This window comes from Lontra canadensis, unplaced genomic scaffold (genome assembly GCF_010015895.1).
Source record: "Lontra canadensis isolate GAN:19392208 unplaced genomic scaffold, GSC_riverotter_1.0 scaffold106, whole genome shotgun sequence".
NCBI classification, from domain to species: domain Eukaryota; kingdom Metazoa; phylum Chordata; class Mammalia; order Carnivora; family Mustelidae; genus Lontra; species Lontra canadensis.
The window spans coordinates 658189-680299 of NW_022631100.1; the positions used below are offsets into that span (position 1 = coordinate 658189).

A 22111-nucleotide genomic window follows, 5' to 3' on the forward strand; every position below is an offset into this window, starting at 1 on the left:
TAACAGAGAAGCTTCTCCTGTTTCACCTGTTCGAGGCCAGGATGAGGATCAGTCTGTGGGGGCAGCATGTCCCAAATAAAGGCAAGCAGCCTGTTATCAGCGCCACACAGCAGAAGGGGACAGGGTTAGCACTGGTTGACTTTACAAGTCCCTCTTGCTGCAGTAATGATTCAGGACGGATCAGCCCAGAGCAGTTCCCTCTAGCAAAGTCGAAGGGTTCTTTATGCCTTTGCTGTCTTCCTGATCCACAACATGATGTGGTTAATTTTGATCAGACCTAGGGTTCTGGAGATCTTAAACAACTTGGGTGATCTAAGGATTTCTACAAAATGCTGTAGTAAAGAGAAGAAAGTGGCACAAAGCAGGTAACCTGTGGGCTGACAGGATCAACTTGTATCTTGGGGTCCCTGGCATAACAGCATCCACAGAGGGGCCTGTCCAGTCTTTACAGGACCTTTACCTTTGTAGCCAGCATTTGCTGCTGGGCCTCGATCTGCTGCTGCTGGCGAGAGGCCATTTCCTGGAGCTCAGCAAGAGTCAGATCCATCCTGGGGCTGTTAACCTACGCATGAGAACACAAAGAAGCCAGCTGCAAGACCAGCACAGAGACTCTTCCCTTGGAGGCCTGTGGAATCGTCCCCTGAGCCCCTCCCTCTAGAGGCCTGTGGCAGCTTCACCTGGAACCCCTCCCTCAGTGGCCTGTGGAAGTTTGCCCTGAGCTCCTCCTTCAGAGGCCTGTGGAAGCTTCCCCTGAGCCCCTCCGGACACAGTTTGCCATTTTCTTCCATAACATGAAAGAGATCACTAATTTTTATATTAATATCCCCACAATGACTTGTTTCGATGGAAGACACACTAATATACAAACCAACACTCTTTTAAGTTATGAATGTAAAATTAAACAGTCTCAGTAGTCTGTGATGGAAATGGAACAATTTAGAATTACCTTGTTCTGGACTGAATTTATATTAGAAAAACAATGTTGGATCACACTAAACATGCTATTGGGGCCCTGGCAGCTAACCTAGAACGACCTTTACAAATACTGCACTAGCATCAGAAAATTCAGGAGATACGGAGTTATCAGGAATAAATGAGATGTCTACTCTATACAACGTGGTCCTAGGCATTCTAGCCAGTGTGTGCAGCAGAGCAAGAAGACAACATGAGCTGTATCCAGCTGTATCCAGTCGCCCATAAGGAAAATGGTGTGGAATCCACAGAGGAGCTACCTGAACTAAGAAGTTGTTTAGCAAGATTGCAGGATAAATTATTGCTATGCAAAAATCCACTGTATTTCTTATATTAACAACCAGAAATATAAAAAAAATTTTAAAGACCATTTATAGTAGCATACAAACCACAGAGTACTGAGGAATCAGTTTAACAGAAGATGTCCAAGACCTGTGCCCTGGAAACCCATAACCCTGGTATACTGAATGGCAGTATACCGAGGGGCACAGTCCCACCAGGTTTCTCACACTAGCTGACCGCACGACTTAGCTTGCTTTGGGGGCCAACATGGGTAGTGCTGATGGCAAGACAGAGAAGCAGAGAGCACAAACACAGACCCGCATGTATACCATGCAACTGACTTCTGACAGAGGTGCAAAGGCACTGGAGTGACAAACAGTCCTTTCAACAAACATGGCTCAGTCAACTGAGTATCCACCTATCCATGGACAAAACTTTAATTCTCATACAACATACAAATGTCCACCCAAAATGGATCATAAAATGTAATGTAGAGTAACAGCACAAAATTTCTAAGTTGAGCAATTATACTTAACCAAAATTTAGAACAAGACACAGATTGGGGAAAATAATGCAAATCATATTACCTAATAAAGGACCTGGATCCAGACTATGGAAGAATTCTCAAACCCAATACTAAGGAAGCAAACAAACCAACAAAGAAAAATATGAACAAAAGAGCTGAACAAATACTTCACACCAAAAAAGATATACGAATGACAAATCAGTGCACGGAAAGACACCAATGTCATCAGGTATTAGAGAAATACACACTAAAGCCTACTAGCCAAAACTGAAAGGACTGACCACACCAAATGTTGGCAAGGATGTGGAAAAACTGGAACTCTGATGAGACTATAAACTAAATCACTTTGGAAAACAGTTTGGCAGCTTCTTAAAAAGCGAACACACACCTGCCGTGTGACTCTGTCCTCCCACTCCTAGTATTTACTCAAGACAAGTAAAAGAATATACCCATACGAAGACATCCACCCAAATATTCATTACCACTTAATACAGAGTAACCCAAAGCTGGAAACAACCCCAATATCCATCAAGAGAGAAATGGATGAACAAGCCACATCCAGACAAGGCAAGACTTCTCAGCGATAAAAAGGAACCAACTACTGATACACACGAGATGGATCAAAATAATGACGCTGAGCAAATTCAGACATAAAGACTTGAGACAGCATGACTCCATTTATGTACAAGTCCAGAAAATAAAACTAACTTGTAGTGAAAGAAAGTGGACCCGCCAGGGGGTCCTGGAGGATGGGGAGAGAGGCAAGAAGGGAAGGGTTGCAAAAGGACACGAGGAAACTCTGGGGATGAAAGATAGTGTCACTACCATGCTGATGGGGACGGTTTCACATGGGTACAGGCATGTGAAAACTTACCACATCGAGTACTCAAACTGTGAGCCATTTATGATACTTCCATAAAACCCAGTGAGGGGGGAAAGATACCCTGTGTTGAGATGCATTCAAACCCTATTAATGGCTATTTTTTGGTCATCCTTATATGAGCTTTTCATCCCTGCAAGAGAACTATATGATCTCACAAGAGAAACGAGAATTTGGAGGAAAACAGGGCAGGACCAAATGGCCCGCATTCTCCCATAAATTTACCCTAGATTGGAGAAAGATGGCATAGCTAATTCCTTACAGTATTAAAAATTCTGAGCCCTAAAAAGAAAACGTCCGTAAGGTGCCCCCCAAAGATACTTGCTAAAATTCACATGCAACAGCAAGGGCATTAACATGTACTTTGTCATTTTACTAAAGTGATTACAGCAAAAAACAAAATCACACGCACAAAAAATCCTCCCTTAATCTCATTCACCCTTTGTCTTGTTCTGAATTTGCAGTATATCCAACATCTAACTGCTCTCAACAGTCAGCCTGCAGAGAGCATTAAAACTAATCCTAGGAAATACATTTGAAACAACCCTTTAAAAAGCAGGCCTTGTTGGGGCACCTCAGGGGTGTGGGCTGGCTCAGTCAGTGAAGCACCTGCCTTTGGCTCAGGTCATGATCTCAGGGTCCTGGGATCGAATGCTGCTCAGTGGGGAGTCTGCTTCTCCCTCTCCCTCTGCTCCCACCCCTACTGTGCATGCTCTCTCTCCTCCCCTCTCTCAAATAAAGAAATAAATCTTTCAAAAAAAAAAAAAAAAAACTAAAAAGCAGCCATCCTTCATAACCCCCTGAGCAACAAAGTAGCAAAAACCGTCCTTCCTAAGTGGTGAGTGACAAAGTGGCTATGAAGTAGCAATGAGCGAGAGGGAACTGTTACCAGAGCAGCCAGCAAGCACATAAACCATCACTTACCCCGTTCTCCTTCCTTCGATGTTCACCAGGGACTTTCACACCATTTCTCTTTAAACTTGGATCCTGAGTCCGTGGTCCACTCACTAAGCAGAAAATTCAAAAATGATGCGTTACCCACCACAAGCGCTGGCAGATGCTGTTAAGGACTGGCTCATCTCTGAGCTCTGTGATTATTGCTCCTGAATATTTTAAGTAGAAAGTAGACGGTAAACAAAATATTTTCTCATAGCAACAGAGTGAAGGTCTCATAGTTGTGCCTGTTTTGGAAAACCTTACTTGGAAAGGTGCACACTCAGCAGCAGACAGCACTGTGTGCTGACTGCTCCCGGGAGAGCTGCACAATCCTGGCAGCAGAAGACGGAAAACCAACAACGGTAACATACTTCTGACGGTGGGTCATGTGCCTCATCCGCTCCTCACTGCTCCTCCTAGTACCCTAGCTACTCAGCCGTGAAACCAAGAGCTTCCACTGGAAGGAACAAGGGCAAGTTAAATCAATCCATCCCTGTGCCCATTAGCCATGCTTGGAACTTACCCAGAAAAAAAAGTAACTGAAGGTAGAGCAACAGGGGTTCTAAATAACTAACTGGTTTACTGAGGGCATTTTATGGTAATCCGTGAGTACCATGAAGTGTGTCTCCATTTACAGTGAAAAATGTCCGTTTTTCTTAGTTTGGAAAAGTACTAACTGGAAAACACTATATATTGGTGGGGTTTTTTGGCTAAAAAGAATTCTTTGAGTCAAAATACAGGTCTCTCAGTACCATGCGCTGCATCATAAAAGGAAAATAGTCTTAATTTAAAGTGATACGTTGTTAGAAATTAACATCAAAACATTTTTTAAGTATGTGGAATTAAACTTACACCTGTACTTCCCAGAGATTAGCAAACACATGATCGCCCAAGAAAGTTTCAGATTAAAATTTCCTCTGAATCGGGGCACCGGGGTGGCTCAGTGTGTTAAGCCTCTGCCTTCCGCTCAGGTCATGATCTCAGAGTCCTGGAATTGAGTCCCGTATCGGGCTCTCTGCTCAGCGGGGAGCCTGCTTCCCTTCCTCTCTCTCTGCATGCCTCTCTGCCTACTGGTGGTCTCCCTCTGTCAAATAAATAAAATCTTTTTAAAATTTAAAAAATTTCCTTTGAATTAAACATCTACTGTATCTACTTAGCACAGAATCCCATGCCGATAAAGGTCTGTCCTCAGAGCCAGGTATGACATGTACACCTAACTTGAATGCATTAGCTTTGTTTTTAAAATACTGTTCAAATTCTCTGACAACACAATCTGTCACAACATTTCTGCAAGAAAAAAAATCTACCATTTAGGAATTACTGCTTTCTTTGTTTGCTTCCTCAAAGATAGGGCACTGAACCAGCAGGAGCACGTTCAGGACAGGACACATTCAGGGCCCCAGGAGTTTGAGAAAGAGCTCACACCCACGATCAGCACAGGTCCCAGGTGAGCAGGTCCCAGGTCACGGGAGCGGAGACTGTGGCAGCCCTGCCCCCAGCCACAGTCCAGAGGAATGTGCAGAGGGGTTCCCACCCTGTGGGGCAGTGACGCTGCTGTGTCCCTGCTCAAGCACTGGGGGGTGCTGGTGTGTGGGACGCTGTGAACACAGCTGCACTGCTGGATGGTGTTTCTCACCTTACAGACACACTGAGCCCGCCGCTGAGGCTCCTGAATAATTTAGCCACTACACACACAAAAGATCCGCCAACAGTCAGCCAACGGGTACAAGTCAGCTTCCTTCACGAGGATGTGTGCAGTAATGTCAACAAAGGACAAAATAAAAATGTGCTGTCGATGCCCATGTAAAACTACAAAGGAGGGGCGCCTGGGTGGCTCAGTGGGTTAAGCCACTGCCTTCGGCTCAGGTCATGATCTCAGGGTCCTGGGATCGAGTCCCGCATCAGGTTCTCTGCTCAGCAGGGAGCCTGCTTCCCTTCCTCTCTCTCTGCCTGCCTCTCTGCCTACTTGTGATCTCTCTCTGTCAAATAAATAAATAAAATATTAAAAAAAAAAAAAACTACAAAGGAAATGTGTGTGCTGATGGGAAGTGAACGCACAGAATGGCACATGGCCTCGGACAGGGGGCCGAAGTGCTAGAGCCCCTCACCTGCAAAGCGCGGGTGTCCACACGCCACAGCGGCCCCCACAGGCCAGTCACTAATTTCTAACCACCAGACACCAAAAGGACATGGTTATTAAAGCAGTAACAAAGAGAACTGACATCTGCTACCTACTTAACTGCTCCCAGGAATTATGTACTGAGGTCACAAATCCTCAACTTCCCATTTTAAAAGTTCTCCCATCTTTAGAAACACCTAGTAATCCTGCACAGATCTGACTAGAAACAAGGCCACCAGGGTCCTGGGATGGCTGCACCCTCAGGGTCCAGCAGCTTTCAGCCCACTGTTCCTCTACTGGCACAGCGCCCATCACCCTCCCCCTCCTTACCTTGTCTCCACACTCCACTGAGAACCCTCGGTTCCCACAGGTGTGAGCACCTGACTCCCAAGTCCTCCATCCCACGTGACTTCCACCCAAAGCTAACCTCTTGGCCTCTAATTCCCGCTCATTTCATGGCCCAAATGGGGCCCTCATCACCTAGAAGCTCTCTCCCTTTGGAATCTTAAATTCAGATGTTCTCCTTTTTGACCCTAAGTTCCTCTCACCACACCTGTTCATGAGCCCAAGACCAAGGCCGCAGTCTCTTCCCCTGCCTCCCATCTCCCTGCAGCCCTCTCCTCCATCCCTTCCTACCAGCTGAAGTTGTCCTGACCATGGCCTCCTCTCCCCATCCACCCTCTGAGTTGACCCAGCAAAACCCCAACCCTGGGTCAATCCAACCATCCTCTCAGAGCCGCCCAGACTGCCAAGCACGCCTGGAGGGAATGCCCCGGGTCTCGGAGTCTGTGTTCTCACCTGGGCCCCAGCAGCCTGCCCCTGCCCCCCACAGATGCTCACCTATTCCCCACAACAGTTCACGCTGGCCTCTATACCTTCCCAACCCCGAGAAAACCATCAGACAAGAAGCCCCTCCACCTGATCCCACAAAGCACGTGCCTGCTACCACCCCCGCCGGCTCCCTCTCCCTCCACAACAGCGGACACCGGCTCCCTCCTACACCCAGGACATCGTCCCCACTGAGGGTGTACCCCGACTCCTGAACTTCAGCCTCCTGATCTGGGGACTTTTTTCTACCTGCTCCTCCCCTCTTCAAAGAAAACAAATGAAAGGAAACCACACCCTTTTCTCCACAACAGTCAGGTCTTGGAAGCGGGTCTGACCTCTGGCTTCCATGTCCCTTCCTGTCCCATACCCCTCACGTCACCTGGCTCCTGATCTCCCCGTTCCTTGGACATGTGGAGTCCAAGTCCACAGCTTTGCTCGGATTCACACAATGCTACCTACCTGTGTCCCTGCCGGGGGGCCATTCATGACGGAGAAAGAAACGAACTTCATTCCTCTGACTGCCAAACCTCTGTAGAACATCAAACATCCGCTCATTATCAGCAACTGGACGTTCTAAAGGAAACAAACAGAAGTCACATGACTTGCAGGTACAGAAAAGAGCATGTACTACCCCTCCTTCATGCAAATTATGCCTGTAGGGAAAACTGAGCATCCTTGATGCTTTCTTCTCATTAAAAGGCTCTTAGAAATAAAGCACCACAGATTTTCCACACACACAGTCGGTGTCGATGCTGTGGGCACTGGAACAGGGAATGGATCTGGGCTGGCTGCTACCAGTGCAGGAGTGATCTCAGTGCTCCTGACTGGCCACAGGCTCACCCATGAGCTGAGGGGTGGGGAAGGTTTCAGAAGTCTCTGTAAACTATTGGCCTCTGAGGTCCCTTCTAACTCAAACGTTCTAGGGTTCTCTAAATTTAAATAAGAAATTAGAAATAACTTTCTAAATAAATAGCTTAGGGGCACCTGGGTGGCTCAGTTGGCTGAGTGTCAGAGACCTTGGATTTCGGCTCAGGTCATGACATCAGGGTCATGAGTTCAAGCTTCACATAGGGCTCACTCAGCACAGCATCAGCTTGGGATTCGCTCTTCCTTTAGTCCTTTCCCCTGCTCATGCACAGGTGCTCTCTAAATAAAATCTTTAAAGATTTTATTTTTTTTAATCTTTAAAGATAAAGGCTAATTCTACTGTTAGGCTATTTTTAAACTATAATTCTATAAACTATGTTTAAGAAATCAGACATACCCACTTCTAAACAAAAGGCTCTTTTACCGCACTGAAAACAGAGTTGACCCATGAATGACATGGGTATGACCCACCTAGGTCCACTTATAGGAGAATTGTTTTTGATAAATACAGTTCAGTCCTGAAATGTATTTTCTGTTCCTTACGATTTTCTTTTTAAAGATTTAATTGAGAAAGAGCGAGCGCATGCACACATGCGTGTGTGGTGGGGGGAGGAGCAGAAGGAGAGGGGAGAAAATCTCAAGCAGACTCCTTGAGCCCCAAGATGGGGCTCAATCTCACAACCTGAGCTGAAACCAAGACTCAGATGCCTGCCTGACTGAGCCACCCAAGTGCCCCATGATCTTCTTAATAGCACTTTCTTCTCTCTAGCAAACCTGATTGAAGAACACACAGTATATAATACATAACATCCAAAATATGTATTCATGCTGACTGCTGACGTGGTAAGCGGAGCTTTCAGGCAACACTAAGCCGTAAGCAGTGCAGTTTGGCGGGGGGGGGGGGGGGTCAAAAGTTCCATGCAGATTTTCGACTGCACAAGAGGGTCGGTGCTCTGAACCCCCACATTGTTCAAGGGCCAACTGTGTATCTTTCTGGCCCCTCTTTCCGTGAAATTGCCAGCTGTCAAACTTCTCTAGAGACAAAAAGGACACAGAATACTCTAATAGATAGAAACTTCAGGAGAAATCATGTATCTTAAGCTACCCTCAAAATACCCTCCAACCTCGAGGACCTGGATATAAAAACCAAACCTACTGTTCGAGGACCCAACTGCTTAAAACCAGAGATACTTAAGCATCTGCCTTCAGCTCCAGTCATGATCTCAGGGTCCTGGGACCAAGTCCCACGTCAGGCTCCTTGCTCAGCGGGGAGTCTGTTTCTCCCTCTGCCTCTGCCTCTCCCTGCTTGTGCTCTCTCTCTCTCTAGCACTCTTTCACTTACTCTCTCAAATAAATAGAAAATCTTAAAAAAAAAAAAAAAAAGCAGAGCTACTCCAGCGCCAAGTTTTTTTTTGTTGTTGTTTTTATTTTTTAATTTATTTATTTGGCAGAGAGAGAGAGATCACAAGTAGGCAGAGAGGTAGGCAGAGAGAGGGGGGAAGCAGGCTCCCCGCCGAGCAGAGAGCCCGATGCGGGGCTCAATCCCAGGACCCTGAGATCATGACCTGAGCCGAAGGCAGAGGCTTAACCCACTGAGCCACCCAGGCACCCCCAGCGCTAAGTTTTAATAGAAGAACGCTGAAAGAGCTTGAGAAAGCACTGTGCACTTGCCCGCCGTCACAGCCACCAGGTTTGTGGACTCACCCCGAGCCCGGTCCACTCAGCCTCAACAAAGTGACACTTTGCTTGCAGTTCTGGAAGTGACAGAGGTGGCCCTCCTCACTGCTAAGCCACAGAAATCCCAACAGTGACCCCCCAAAAGGAAACACCCCCAGCAGACACCGCCCCAACAGAGCTTCTGAGTAACCTCCCACCTCCTGACGAAACACACGCACGCTCGTGTACGCACACTGGTGAGATACACACATACTCCCTCAAAACGCCGAAGGGAACCCTGCGCGCTCTGGGAGCCCCAAGGAGGCAGAGCAGGCTGCGCACGCACACACACACCTCGCAGTCCTGCCTGTGCCCCGTGCCCGCCACCTGCTCCACCCACAGCCATCCCTGCCGCAGGGTCACAGGCAAGGCTGGCTGGGAGTTTCAGTTACAAAGCCACTAAGTGACAAAGACAGGAACCTGAGACCCAAGGCATTGCTCTGAATCACAGCATCAGGCAGACAGCCCACACATGAATCATGAATTCACTCCAACCAATCCAAGTCCTAACACGACCTTCCACTGAACCTTTCAAGGCCATCCTCAAATCTACCTGAAAAAGGAAAAATGGAAGAATGGCTCATTTATTTTTTTGAAAAAGCACAACAATGAAATGAAAGCACTTGCCTTAAAGACACTTAACGTACTCTTAAACTACAGTCATCAGAACCGTTTGGTTCTTTCATAAACAAGACAAAAGCAACGGACTGAGGCTTCCAGAAACAGGACTGTGCATGAGATCTAACGTGGCCTTCAGGGACGCTTCACGTCAGTGAGAAAGAAACCGCCACTCGGTAAAGCACCTCAGACAATTCACTCCCCATTCGGAAAACAAGGAATTCGCTCTCTAACTCACACAACTCACAAAAGTTAATGGGGGAGGAAGGAAAACTATTTCAAACTTAGAGGATTACGTAACAGGAGAGTAGGTTTACAGCCTTGCGGGAAGGAAAGGATCCTTTTAAATCACACAAACAGGCCTGGGATCCAGAAGTTTCTGTTTTTGAATGCCTACAAATCAAGAGGCAAATGCCAACGGAAACATGAGCAAAGACTGTGGAGAAACAATATTTTAAAAATGGAAATCCAGGGGTGCTGGGCGGGCTCAGGCAGGGGAGCATGAGACTTGAGCTCCAGGCCCACTCTGGGTGTGGAACTAACTTAAAATGTAAATAAATAAGTAAATAAATATGGAAACCCTAATGGCCAATAAACAAATGAAAGAATGGGCAACCTCAGCTATCAGCTTAGCAAAAATTAAAATATTATCCTATCAATTTTTGATGGAAGATTCTTTCAGAAATAACTGGTAGGGGTGTGAGTGGCCAGCCTCTATGGAAGGCAATCTAGCACCCCACGTTAAATTTTCAAGTGTGTGAACCTTTAAGCAATTCCACTTTGTGGTATGTACTCCAGAGAAACAGTTGCCCAGATCAAGAGGCTCCTGAAAGGACTCTCACCACAGCATTTATATAAACAAAAGTAGAGGGGCGCCTGGGGGTAGGGGGCCTCAGTTGGTTCAGGGTCCAACTCTTGGTTTCACCTCAGGTCATGATCTCAGGGTTATGAGATCAAGCCTACATTAGGCTCCACATTAGCTAGGAATCTGCCTAAGAGTGTCTCTCCCTCCTCCCCTCCCTCTTCCTGAGTACGCTCTCTCTCAAAAAAATTTTTTAAAAATGTAAAAATCATGATATGGATTTATACATACTAGTCTGAAAAACACCTCTAAACTAGAGTGCAAGGTAAAACAGTAAGTTGCAGGATATTGACATGTATGACACTATTTACAGGAAAAAAAAAAAAAAAACAGAAAAAGAAACAACACACAAAATTATTCCGATATTACTATAATTACAAATGCAGAGACAAGAGTATGAAAAGTTCCCTGCTACGTTGAGCAGTTACACTGAGTGATCAGGGGATGGGCATGGGGGAGAGGTTTCCATTCTGTCCTCATTATTTCCTCTTTTACAAAAAAAAAAAAACAAACCCACATTCAGGTGTGGTCATTTCTTTTTCTTTCTTTTCTTTCTTTTTTTTTTTTTTACCAAAAGAGTGAGAAGAAACTCTTCTGAACATCATCCCATAGTAAGGGTTACCAGCCTCAAGTGAGCAAGACACAGAGAGGAAAAAGAACAGGTGGAATCAAGAGTTCCCAAGAGACACCGAGCCCTTCCCAAGAGAAGGACACTGCTTCCTCGATCCCAACAGGCGCTCTCCATCATTTCAGTAAAGCGCACAGCAAGGTGGTCTGTGGAATGCAAGGAGGCAGCCAGAAGCGGCCAGCAGTGCATTCATTCAGTCATTCAAGAAGCACTGACAGAGCAGCGTCGGGACACCAGGCCCTCTCCCTGAGCCAAAAACACTGACGCACGACACACGCAAGCCTCTCCTCTTAGGAAGTCTACGTTCTAACGCATGTGTTTGGGCTACAGGGAGTCAAGTGGCAAGAAACTAATAAACACACAAAACCTGGAGGATGAAATCAGGGTGGCTTCATGGCCACGGTAGCAGGATGCTCCAGGAGAGTCTCTGGGAGAACAGAACACTCCGGCTGAACTGCAGGCGACAACACCTGGAAAGCGACGCAGGCAGTGGGACAGGCTGGCACCAAGGGCCCTAAGGTGGGAAGGAGATTAGTTTCCTCGGGAACAGAAGGGAAGCTGCAGGCCAAGGAGAATGGTGCCCAATGACAGTGACACAAACTTCACAACCCAAGGTCAGAAATTGAGATTTTTTCTCAGGAGAAAAGAAAGCCACGGAGGAGTGGAAAGTTGGACTATCACATTTTCATTTGAAAAGGATCATTTGGGTTTCTTTATGTGAATGGTCTAATCTAGTTCCTTTGTGAAGGGAAAAGAAGCAAGCAATTCAGGGAGTGAGCACAGGACCTTCCAGGACACCCAATTGTAAGAAAGCTGGCTGAAGATGACCAAGAGGCCTGGTAGGGAGGGAGTTTGGCTACAGGCAGGTATTACGAATGGTGTGGACCCAATTAACCTGGTATAACGGGTGCTGGGACCCCTGGCCCCCTGGGAGAGAAAGAAGCAGTGGGACGTCACCCAGGCCATACAGGAATAAGGCAGAAATTATGGAAAATTACTCACACGTCTACAAACTCCTGAGGGGCCAGAAAAAGACCAGGCTGTCCCATTTTAGAGCTCCAAAGAGCTAGAGTGAGGGACTGATTTCAAAGCCTAAAATAATGCCTATGATTTCACCACTGCCTTTTGCCACCATGGTAACTCAACACTGAAGAGCTTTCCCTAAAAACCTACAAAAACCGGGAGAGGGCAAAGCAATCAGGACGCCTCACGTTTCTAATTCAGTCGAGTCGCATCGCAGAGGAAACGTTCCTCAAGCATTTCCCGCCTCCGGCCCAGAAGCCCACCCTGCTGGGCCACCTGCCTGTCCTTGACCTTGTGTACTGGGTGCGGCGTCTTCACCGTACTGCACAGAAGGACAGGAGCAGAAAGGCTGCCTATGTCACAGTGAAGCCAGAGAGAGAATGTCACACCCTGATGCACGTGCGAGTCCCCGGCTTCCCCGCAGACAACACGCATGCCGCCCACAGCCACGTCTACACAGCTGCACCACCCGGGTCTCATACCAGAGCCACACCACACTTCAGCCAGATGGCACTCGCTCTCGCCGGGCTCTTTGCACAGATCCACCACATCTCTGCACATCGTCTCGGGGGTCACGGGGACCTCGGTGAAGTGCTGCTCGCTGTCACTGAGGTACACGGTGAGAAACATCTGCCAACAGAGAGAGACAGAGAGAGAGAAACAGCTGCTGTCAGTGTCCACACTGTGCCTTTCACTCTTCAGTCCCCTTGGATCCCCTTCCCTAGCCCCCGTGCAGAACGGCACAGCAGTCCGGCCCCTCAGCGAGCAGTGCCCACAGAGCCTCCAGGATCCTTGGGGTTCAGGCAAACAAGTTCACACAAAAGACCCAACAAAGTCGGGCTCTGAAGCTATATTTGTTATTCGTCTGCCAAATACTTACATGGTTCCTCATAGGTGCCAGACCCATGCTCGAAACAGACCCTCCTACCAACACTGGGAGATTCAGGGTAGCTGCGGGCACCCTTCTGTCCACACAGCCTCTTTGGCAGGAGACCTAAGAGCGTGCTGCTCTGACGGTGGATCTGGGAAACAGGACACACAGCCTGGAGGGAAATCTAGCATTCATACCACGCAATTCAACCAACTACTGAAAAAATCGTACTTATAAGGCTAAAATGTTTTAATCAAATACCTACATTACAGTCTAAGTCTTCATCAACAAGGTGTTGACTGAGCAACGGGCTGTCAGGCTAACACTCACCCAGCCTCGCAGAGAATATAAAGCAGCCAGCAGAAGATCTCCATCTCCAACCCACTAGCTACCTTTCTCCTAGTAAACACAGACGTTGGCTCTTAAAAACACTGAGTCAAGAAAGCAAACTTTCACACCGATAAACTATCCCCCGAAAATATGAATTCCCAGTGCTGAAGAAACTGACCCAGCAAATAAACCGCAGATGGCAACCCACGAGCACCTCCTCCATGCAGGTCTGCGTGTATCAGGATAAAACACACACAGTCTGAAAGCAATCCCCCTGGGAGCACTGATCCTGCGAGAATAATTCTTCCCACGAAAGGAGAAGGCCAAGGCTTTGGCGGGTCCACTCTGGACCAGCACACGTTCTATAACAGTGATTAATGGGCCGCCAACACTGGGAAAAGCTGGGGGTTTAAGGCCACAAAAGAGCAGAATGAGTAGGACCCGCACTGGGCTCAGGAGGACACGGGCCCACCCACAGCAGCACACCTCCCCCTGGGGCTCAGCCTTCCTCGCCCACCTCCAAAAAGCAGCACGAGGCTCTTCTCTGCAAAAACGCAGGGCCTGCTTATGGTGAGTGATGGACACCAGCCAAGTGGTCAGGCCGGGTGCCGCAGGAGTATGGTCAGGTGAGAGGCGGAGCCGGCAGGGAAGAACACCGCCCCACCCCAGGGTGAGCAGGCTCAGCACCAGGCACCTTGCAGCTCCTCCTCCACCCTCGACCACGTTTCCTTAAGGTCACCACGTCCTTCCTTTTTCCAGCCAAAGCTCTCAACTCACAGGAACCCATGCAACGCACTGAGTCACCTGGCCCATGAGAGCACGCAGCAGGGAACCCAGAAAAATTAACACAGTGGATACTGGTGAAACAGCAAATAAAACATGGGAAAAAACCATACGGCTTCCCAGGATGAGCTGAGCAGCTTTCAAGCTAATCCTATGCGGTCCTTCCCCTCCCGACAAACCGTATTAATAAAGACACATTGTTCCAGGCTTCAACCAGAGAAGAAGGGAGCACTTTAAAACCACACAGAAAGCCTAAAGCCTTGACAAAAATCACCTGGAAAAACATAAAAAAGATTGCCTATGCTCACAGACTTCCAGCCTGCCGCAGCTCCAACAAATCGTAGGGCACATTTCATGACACTCCGGAATTCCACAGCGGCTCTCTGAGCTCCCCACCCACCCGACACTGTCTGCGAAGTTGAACACTTCAAAACCAGGAAGTGTCTGCGCTGTACACAACAGACAAGTGTTTGTGGAACTGCAGGGATACTGAGTGCGCGCAGCCCGCACGGGTCCTAGTACCCCACTCCCACCCCCGACCCCCAGGGGGAATGTGGTGGGGCGAGGGGAGTACTAGGACCCGTGCGGGCTGCACAGGCAGCTCAGAAACTCACATCAACCCCAGACGAGCAGAGCCAGCACAACTCTCTCTTTACATATGAAGAAATCGACTTGCTACTAAAATGACAGGGTTAATTGTGCTCTTCGGATCCATTCTCTACTCTTTGGGCTGTTCCTTACAGCAGGAAAATATTGGGAAATGCTCTATGTAACCCCAACTTTAATAGGGATCTGGTCTTTTACTTTCTGGAAAACAACAGCTTCGTTTACTTAAAGGTATGATTACGATTAAGAACGATGAGAGATGTGTTCTGTTTAAGGTTACCTTTCCCCACAAACCCACAGCATTGCATGAACGGCAGGTGCATGAGCTGACCCATTACCACCTCCCACGTGTGAGGACTCGCTCAGTGCTGACTGCAGGGCCCGTCCTCATGTGCTTGGGCCGGTGGCTGGTAGGCGGGTGGTGTGACATTGCTCAGGACTCCCGGGCAAGAGGTCTGGGCTCTGCCTCCTAATCTGTTAATTATTAGCTAGACCTCCTTGGGGAAACCACGTCACCTCTCGGAGCCTTAGTTCCCATCTTCAAAGTTGAGAGTCTTGTGCTCCCAGCACTGCCACCAACTTTGGCGGTCAGCATCAAAGCCGACCTTCCTACAACAGCTGGCATGCTACAGCCAGCGTTTGGGTCGGAGCAAGGGCCTGAACAACAGCAGTGAGAAAGGATGGGTTTCATAGGAAAGAGGGGTCTGGTGACAAAATGGGGGAGAGAGCAGCGCTGTGTGTGAGCGGCGCAACTCAGGAGACAGTAAATTCAGGAGGAAAAGGAGGGCTGCTCTGCTTTGTGGCCGAGTCAGGCAGGGAGCCGGGGAGGGAGGGGGAGCTGGTCTGGCTTAGCGGACTCGTGACCTGCCTGAGCCAACACCTGCCACCACTGCCTCCCCAGGCCTCCTCTCCTAATCCCCTCCACCTCAGCCATCCTGCCCGCCAAGCCTGTACACCTGCCCTGCTCTGTCTGCAGCCGGCCTGCCTGCTCCCCAGGCCTGCAGGTCTGCACCGCCTTCCCAGCGAGGGTCTCCCCGCTATCCTTGCCTAGATCCCGACGCATGTGTGGACACGCACGTGCACACATGCATACCTCCCTGCTTTGGGCTCTCCTTGGCATGGTCCCTCAGGTACCACACTTCGTATTGGGTTAACTTGGCTTTACCCTCTGTCGGCCCTTCTAGAATATCCGCAGTACGCAAGCTGGGGGTCTGTCTCTTTAGCACCACATCCTTGGCCCCGTGGACCACATGGCCCAGCACATGGCACGCACACGGTAGGTGCTTGTTTGCAGACAAGCGGGTCCTGCATGTTACAGACTCTCCTCGGACTTACTCTCACCCCGAGTCCGCCTCCGTGTGTGCAGAGGTGCAGCAGAGCTCACAGCCGCCACCAGCCACTCCGATGGAACAAAGAGCTAGTGTCCTCTTGGTCCTCCTGCTGGCCCCAGCCAGCCATCCTCCTGCTTCCACACTTTCCCTTCATCTGGTACTGACAGGCCAGCTGCTCTACGGACTCAGTCCCACTGCGCAGGTTACCTTTACTGAACAGCTAACACAGTACACGGCCCAAAATTCAAAACGGGGGGGCCATGTGGAGAGGGGACATGGGTGCCACAGGCTTCTGCACAGGGCAGGGAGCGGGAGGCGGGCAGAGTGCATCTGGAGGGGCAGCAAGGGGAAAGGGTTAGAGAGGCGTCAGGTCACACTGCTCCTCAAACTGGGGTGCAGACGCCGGGCTCCATCCTCAGTCTCTGAGGGAAGAGGGCCAAGATGCTGCATTTCTAACAAGCTCCCATGTGATGTGGACACCACTGGTCTGGAAGCCACTGTTCAAAGGCCAGAGCTAGGAATCTGGACTTTAATCGAAGAGCCCACTGGAGGCAAATGGTCGAGAGACAGAGACACTGGTGACTACCAGGGAGCTGAGGGAGTGACTGCTAACAGCTGTGGGGTTTCGTCTGGGGCGATGAAAATGCTGGAGTGAGTGTGAGGGTTGCACAACCTTGTGGAAAGTCTAAAAACCACAGAACTGCATACTTCAGAATGGTGGTGTGTGAGTCATATCTCAATTTTTTAAAAAAAGAGGTCCTTGGAGGATTCCAAGCAGGGTAGCGAAGTGATGTCATCTAAAACACTGTGGCCGCTTGGGAGCAGATCCAGGGGACGACGCACACTCCATCTGAGAGGACACGCAGCACCTGAGCTGTAGGGTGATGGCAGACGTGGGGAAACGGCTGGATATGGATCTTTTACAAAGGCAGAGCCAGAGACGTGCTTACGGACAGCAGGCAGATATGAAAGGCAGGGAGAGACTGGTATGAACCTGATCTGCTGTCTTGGTGCCCCCCCCCCACCCCCAACCCTCTGGTGAATGACGCAGGGAGGTGAGGAGGGGGCCGGCCGGGGGAGCCTCCAGGGCAAATCAGAGGCATCCATCAGCCACCAGAAGGGATATCCACAGAGGTGCCTCCCCCACCCACGCCACTGCTGGGTGGACGCCGCTACCACCGCTGGCCACAGTATTTATAACTGCTACTTCTCCCACCTAGAAAATTATGAGTAAAACAAAGCAAAGGCATCCCAACTTTGAAATACACTTTTAAACCCATTTCATCCACTTTTTTTTTTTAAGATTTTATTTATTTATTTGACAGAGAGAGATCAGAAGTAGGCAGAGAGGCAGGAGGGGGTGGGGGGGAGCAGGCTCCCCACTGAGCAGAGAGCCCCATGTAGGGCTCGATCCCAGGACCCTGAGATGACCTGAGCCGAAGGCAGAGGCTTTAACCTGCTGGGCCACCCAGGGGCCCTGATTTCATCCACTTTTAAATGTATACATAAGTATGTCCCCAAGTTATGAAAGTTAAATATCATTTACATTAATATATCACTTATAATTTAAAATCTTTTAAGTTATAATCTGGCCACAATTATGGGATTTAATGTGATAATTCATACCTATTTAAAATTTTATAGAAGAAGTGAATCAGGGAGTTTCTTAATAAATATCACTTCTCTTCTTACTTGAAAGAGTAGTAAAAAAATAAAAACAAAAGAGAATCAAAAGACAGAGTCAGCTAAACTAATCATCCTATCAACCTGAGAAAAAGCAGGTACATACACTCCTTACATGGCCACCTTCCTTTTATCTCGTTCACAAATCTGCTGTGCTCCGAAAGGATAAAGAAATTCTTAAAAAATGTAATTTAATTCCCTAAGAAGTGAAATAAAAACAAGCTGAAGCTGTTTTTGCTTTGCTTTATTTTGTTTTGTTTAAAGTTTTATTAGCATGTTGAAAAAAATTTTTTAAAAAGACATTTTAGCTGACTCTATATCAACTAAGCCCAGCAGAGAACAATTTTAGCCTATAATTCATGAATTTTTTTAAGATAAAAAATAAAACTGTTAAATCTTAGGAATTTCCAGCATCTGCTACCAAAACATCATAGAAGGAAAAAGCACACATTTTCGAAAATGTGTTGGTTACCCACTGTTTAGTTACAGGACTGTGTACCACATCCTTTTCCACAAATGGGAAGACGGCACACACACACGCAGGCATGCAGGCAATTCACACACAGAAAAAAGCCTGGAATTGTATTCACCAAGTTAATAGTAGTGATGCCGGGGTGAGAAGATTATGAAGGGACTTTCTGGGAGCTCAGCCATGCTTAAGTTTTCTAGAATGGTTATGTACCACATACACAAGAAAACTGATATTTGAAGGCGCCGATGATGAAATCAGCAAGATGAACACAGGGCGCCACCGCCTCCCGGGCCTTGCTATGACACATACCGGAAGCATGCGCCCCATCGTGCTTTTCTGGGGCCCAAGTGCTGCCTCAACTTTAGTCAGGGGCCACAAGAAACAAGCAGTCCAGAAACAGATCTTGGAAATCCAATACATTAGAACAGAACAGTATTTGGCCATCAAAAGGGCTGCAGTGCGGAGACACTACGACATGGATGAACCTTGACAGCATTGTACTGAGTGACAGAAGCCTGACACACATAGGACTCATCCCAAGGATTCAAGGGCATGGAGACAAAACGCCCATTAGCAGCTCTTAGGGGCTGGGGCTGGGGGGCGGGGTTACTGCTCAAGAGTTCGGGGTTTCCATCTGGAGTGATGGAAATGTTCTGGAATTGGTGGTGATGGTTACATAACCCCATGAAGTTACTAAAAACCACTGCATCACACACTTCACAGGGTGAATTTCATGGAGCGTGAATTGTATCACTATTTAAAGGGCCTACTGCATGCTTTGTGTAAGATACAAAAGCTCTCTTTTTTTCTTTTAAAGATTTTATTTTATTAATTTATTTGACAGAGAGTGAGAGCACAAGCCTGGAGACAGAGGAAGAGGGAGAAGCAGGCTCCCCGCTGAGCAGGGAGCCCGATGGGGGATGCGATCCCAGGACTCTGAGATCATGACCAGAGCCCAAGGCAGACGCTTAACTAACTGAGCCACTCAGGTGCCCCAGTTAAAAATCTCTTAAGGGAAATGAAATGTGCTTATGGAAAAATGAGACAATTTACTACTAAAGTAAATGAATGAGATTGAAGATAAAACGGAAATTCAGGGGCGCCTGGGTGGAAAAAAATTTTCCTGGGTGGAAAAAAATGCACATGAGCAGAGACAGGCTGAGGTTTCAGCCCGGAGGCATAAATTAATGGAAAGCATATTAAAATAATAAAATAAAAGTAACCTTACTTCCAAATACGTCATCTTTTCCTGGCATGTATATTTTAAAATACCATATTCCCAAGAATGCAGAGACGACCTCATCAGCTCCCTTGGCCCAAAGAGAAGCACGCAAAAATGGGGCTCCCGAGGAGGCTGTCATGAGAGTCTTGCCTGTTCTCATGGACTCAAGCTCCGGTTATTTCCTGTGAACCTCGGAGGTGAATTATCGTCACCAGGAAGAATGCAGCAACCATCAGGCCGAAGCCGCACGGCAGCCCTCACAGCCAGGACCAGGAACTGTGGAGGCACCTGAAAACGCATGCCATGGTGACAGAGTGACAGGGCAACGGAGTGACAGACCAGATGGCTCTTCTTCCCTTGGTACAGGTGAACACTTGCAACCCCTCCCAGGGCCAGAAACATGCTAACTTCCTGCCAACTTGTAAACCAGGAACTTCTTTTTTTTTTTTTTTTTTTGGGAAAAAAAAAATTTTTTTTTTAAAGACCCTATTTATTTGACAGAGCGAGAGAGAGATCACAAGTAGGCAGTGAGGCAGGCAGTGGGGGGGGCAGGGAGCAGGCTCCCTGCAGAGCAGAGAGCCCAACTCAGGGCTTGATCCTCGGACCCTGAAATCATGACTTAAGCTGAAAGCAAAGGCTTTAACCCACTGAGCCACCCAGGTGCTCCGGAACTTCATTTTTTTATAGCATGAGCCACAAAGAGAAGAGATTCCTCAAAACGCGATCAACTCTAAAGTACCCTTCAGAGCAGAGGAGTAACAGGCCGCTGACAGGAGATAGAACACACCGCAAAACCCAGGAGGAAGTGATTGTTAAAACTGAAACAACAAGGCACCACTTATAGCTCTTACATCAGCAATTTGATTAAAAGATCCAACGGAGATGAGAGTGTCCTACAGTCCTACATCGGACACGATGGCACCACATAAACTGTAAAAATCCATTTGGAAAGTAAAACGGGTCGTGTCAAAAGCCACAGAATTAGGTCTACCTCATGACCTTACTTGTGGGGATTTATCCCAAAGAAATAGCTGAAAGGAAGAAACATTCTATATGCCACAAGATTTTCCCTACAGGCTTAGATCTCCAAAGAGTAACATGGAAAACGAAATATCTGGCAACATGGCAAAGTTGGAAAACCTCCACTGGAAGGGTTACAACCCAGCTGCCAACTCCCACAAATAATCTGATGTTGGGCAAGTGATGAGAGCAAGCCACGAAACAGCATAGTGTGACATCATAGATCAGAACCATCTATTTTTTTTTTAAGATTTTATTTATTTATTTGACAGAGATCACAAGTAGGCAGAGAGACAGGCGGGGGGGGCGGAGGGGAAGCAGGCTTGCCACGGAGCAGAGAGCCCAATTCGGGGCTCGATCCCAGGACCCTGAGACCATGACCTGAGCAGAAGGCAGAGGCTTTAACCCACTGAGCCACCCAGACGCCCCGATCAGAACCATCTAAAATCACATACAGGTAAACTGGCTTGGAAAGAACATAAGGGAGAGCGGGTACAAACATCACTTTAAAACGTTCTCAATGTTAACATACTTTCAGGATAATTTCAGTTTCAAAGTACACTGACTACAGACCATGATCAAAGAATGTGGAAATACTCTACTGAACGTGGCAGCCAGGACAAGGACTTCCGTCTGCTTCTTAAGCTGCTCGATGGGGGAGCTCGATGGGGGAGGAGAGGCTCGGAGAAGACAACACTCTGCAGGGGCTGGGCTCCCCACCCAGCTCACCAGTGAGTCATGACCAAGTCACGGCCCTTCCAGAATCCCCAAGTCACAGACAACCTTCATTTAAAAACAATGGGTCACAGATTTATTTTTAAGAGCTCCGTTTTAGGGGTGCCTGGGTGGCTCAGTGGGTTAAGCCTCTGCTTTTGGCTTAGATCATGATCTCAGGGTCCTGGGATGGGGCTCTCTGCTCAGCAGGGAGCCTGCTTCCCCCTCTCTCTCTTGCCTGCCTCTCTACCTACTTGTGATCTCTTTCTGTCAAATAAATAAATAAAATCTTTAAAAAAAAAAAAAAGAAAAGAATGTTTAAAAAAAAAGAGAGAGCTCCGTTTTGGAGGACATGTATTCACTGTGACTATGATGTTATGCTCGTAAGAGTGATTCATCTTCACGGAGGCATTATCTCAGATTAAAAGTGGGAAGAGTCTTCCAGGAGGAAATACCAAAAAAAAAAAAAAATCCCACAAAAACTGGTTAGGACATTTATGAGAAATTTACTTTGTATCAGAGGCTACAGTTTATTCCTTTGATCTACAAACCCATGTAAAGCTCCACAGAAAGGAAAAAGAACCGAGAGTCTAAGATCTCCTAGTCGCAGAAAGGAAATAAGGCTTTGTGATAGCAGCTTCAGGGTTCTGACTCAGAAAACCTTCAATCCCTCAGGTTTACCAAGAAGAAAAAAGAACACAAGAGGGGAAAGCATGTCCCTTAGAGGAAAAGGAACAATCTGTGAGAAGGGCGACACAAATCCTCCCCAAACCTTACAACTCTCAGGAACTGGGGGTTGGGAAGAAGCAACAATACCAAGAC

The 22111-nt window shown here is 47.8% G+C and overlaps 1 protein-coding gene across 2 annotated transcripts in view; it reads right to left on the reverse strand.

The window, feature by feature from the left end:
• The window catches only part of TP53BP2 (tumor protein p53 binding protein 2), a 55749-nt gene that overhangs the window by 20093 nt on the left and 13545 nt on the right, over window positions 1–22111 (reverse strand). The window contains exons 2-5 of one of the 2 annotated variants that reach the window (XM_032838833.1): window positions 12740–12887; window positions 7003–7116; window positions 3585–3667; window positions 461–562 (exon numbers count right to left, since the gene is read on the reverse strand). In XM_032838833.1, coding sequence (XP_032694724.1) covers window positions 461–562; window positions 3585–3667; window positions 7003–7116; window positions 12740–12887 — 447 coding nt within the window. The remainder of the gene's footprint in view (window positions 1–460; window positions 563–3584; window positions 3668–7002; window positions 7117–12739; window positions 12888–22111) is intronic. The other variant, XM_032838834.1, reaches the window with a different exon arrangement.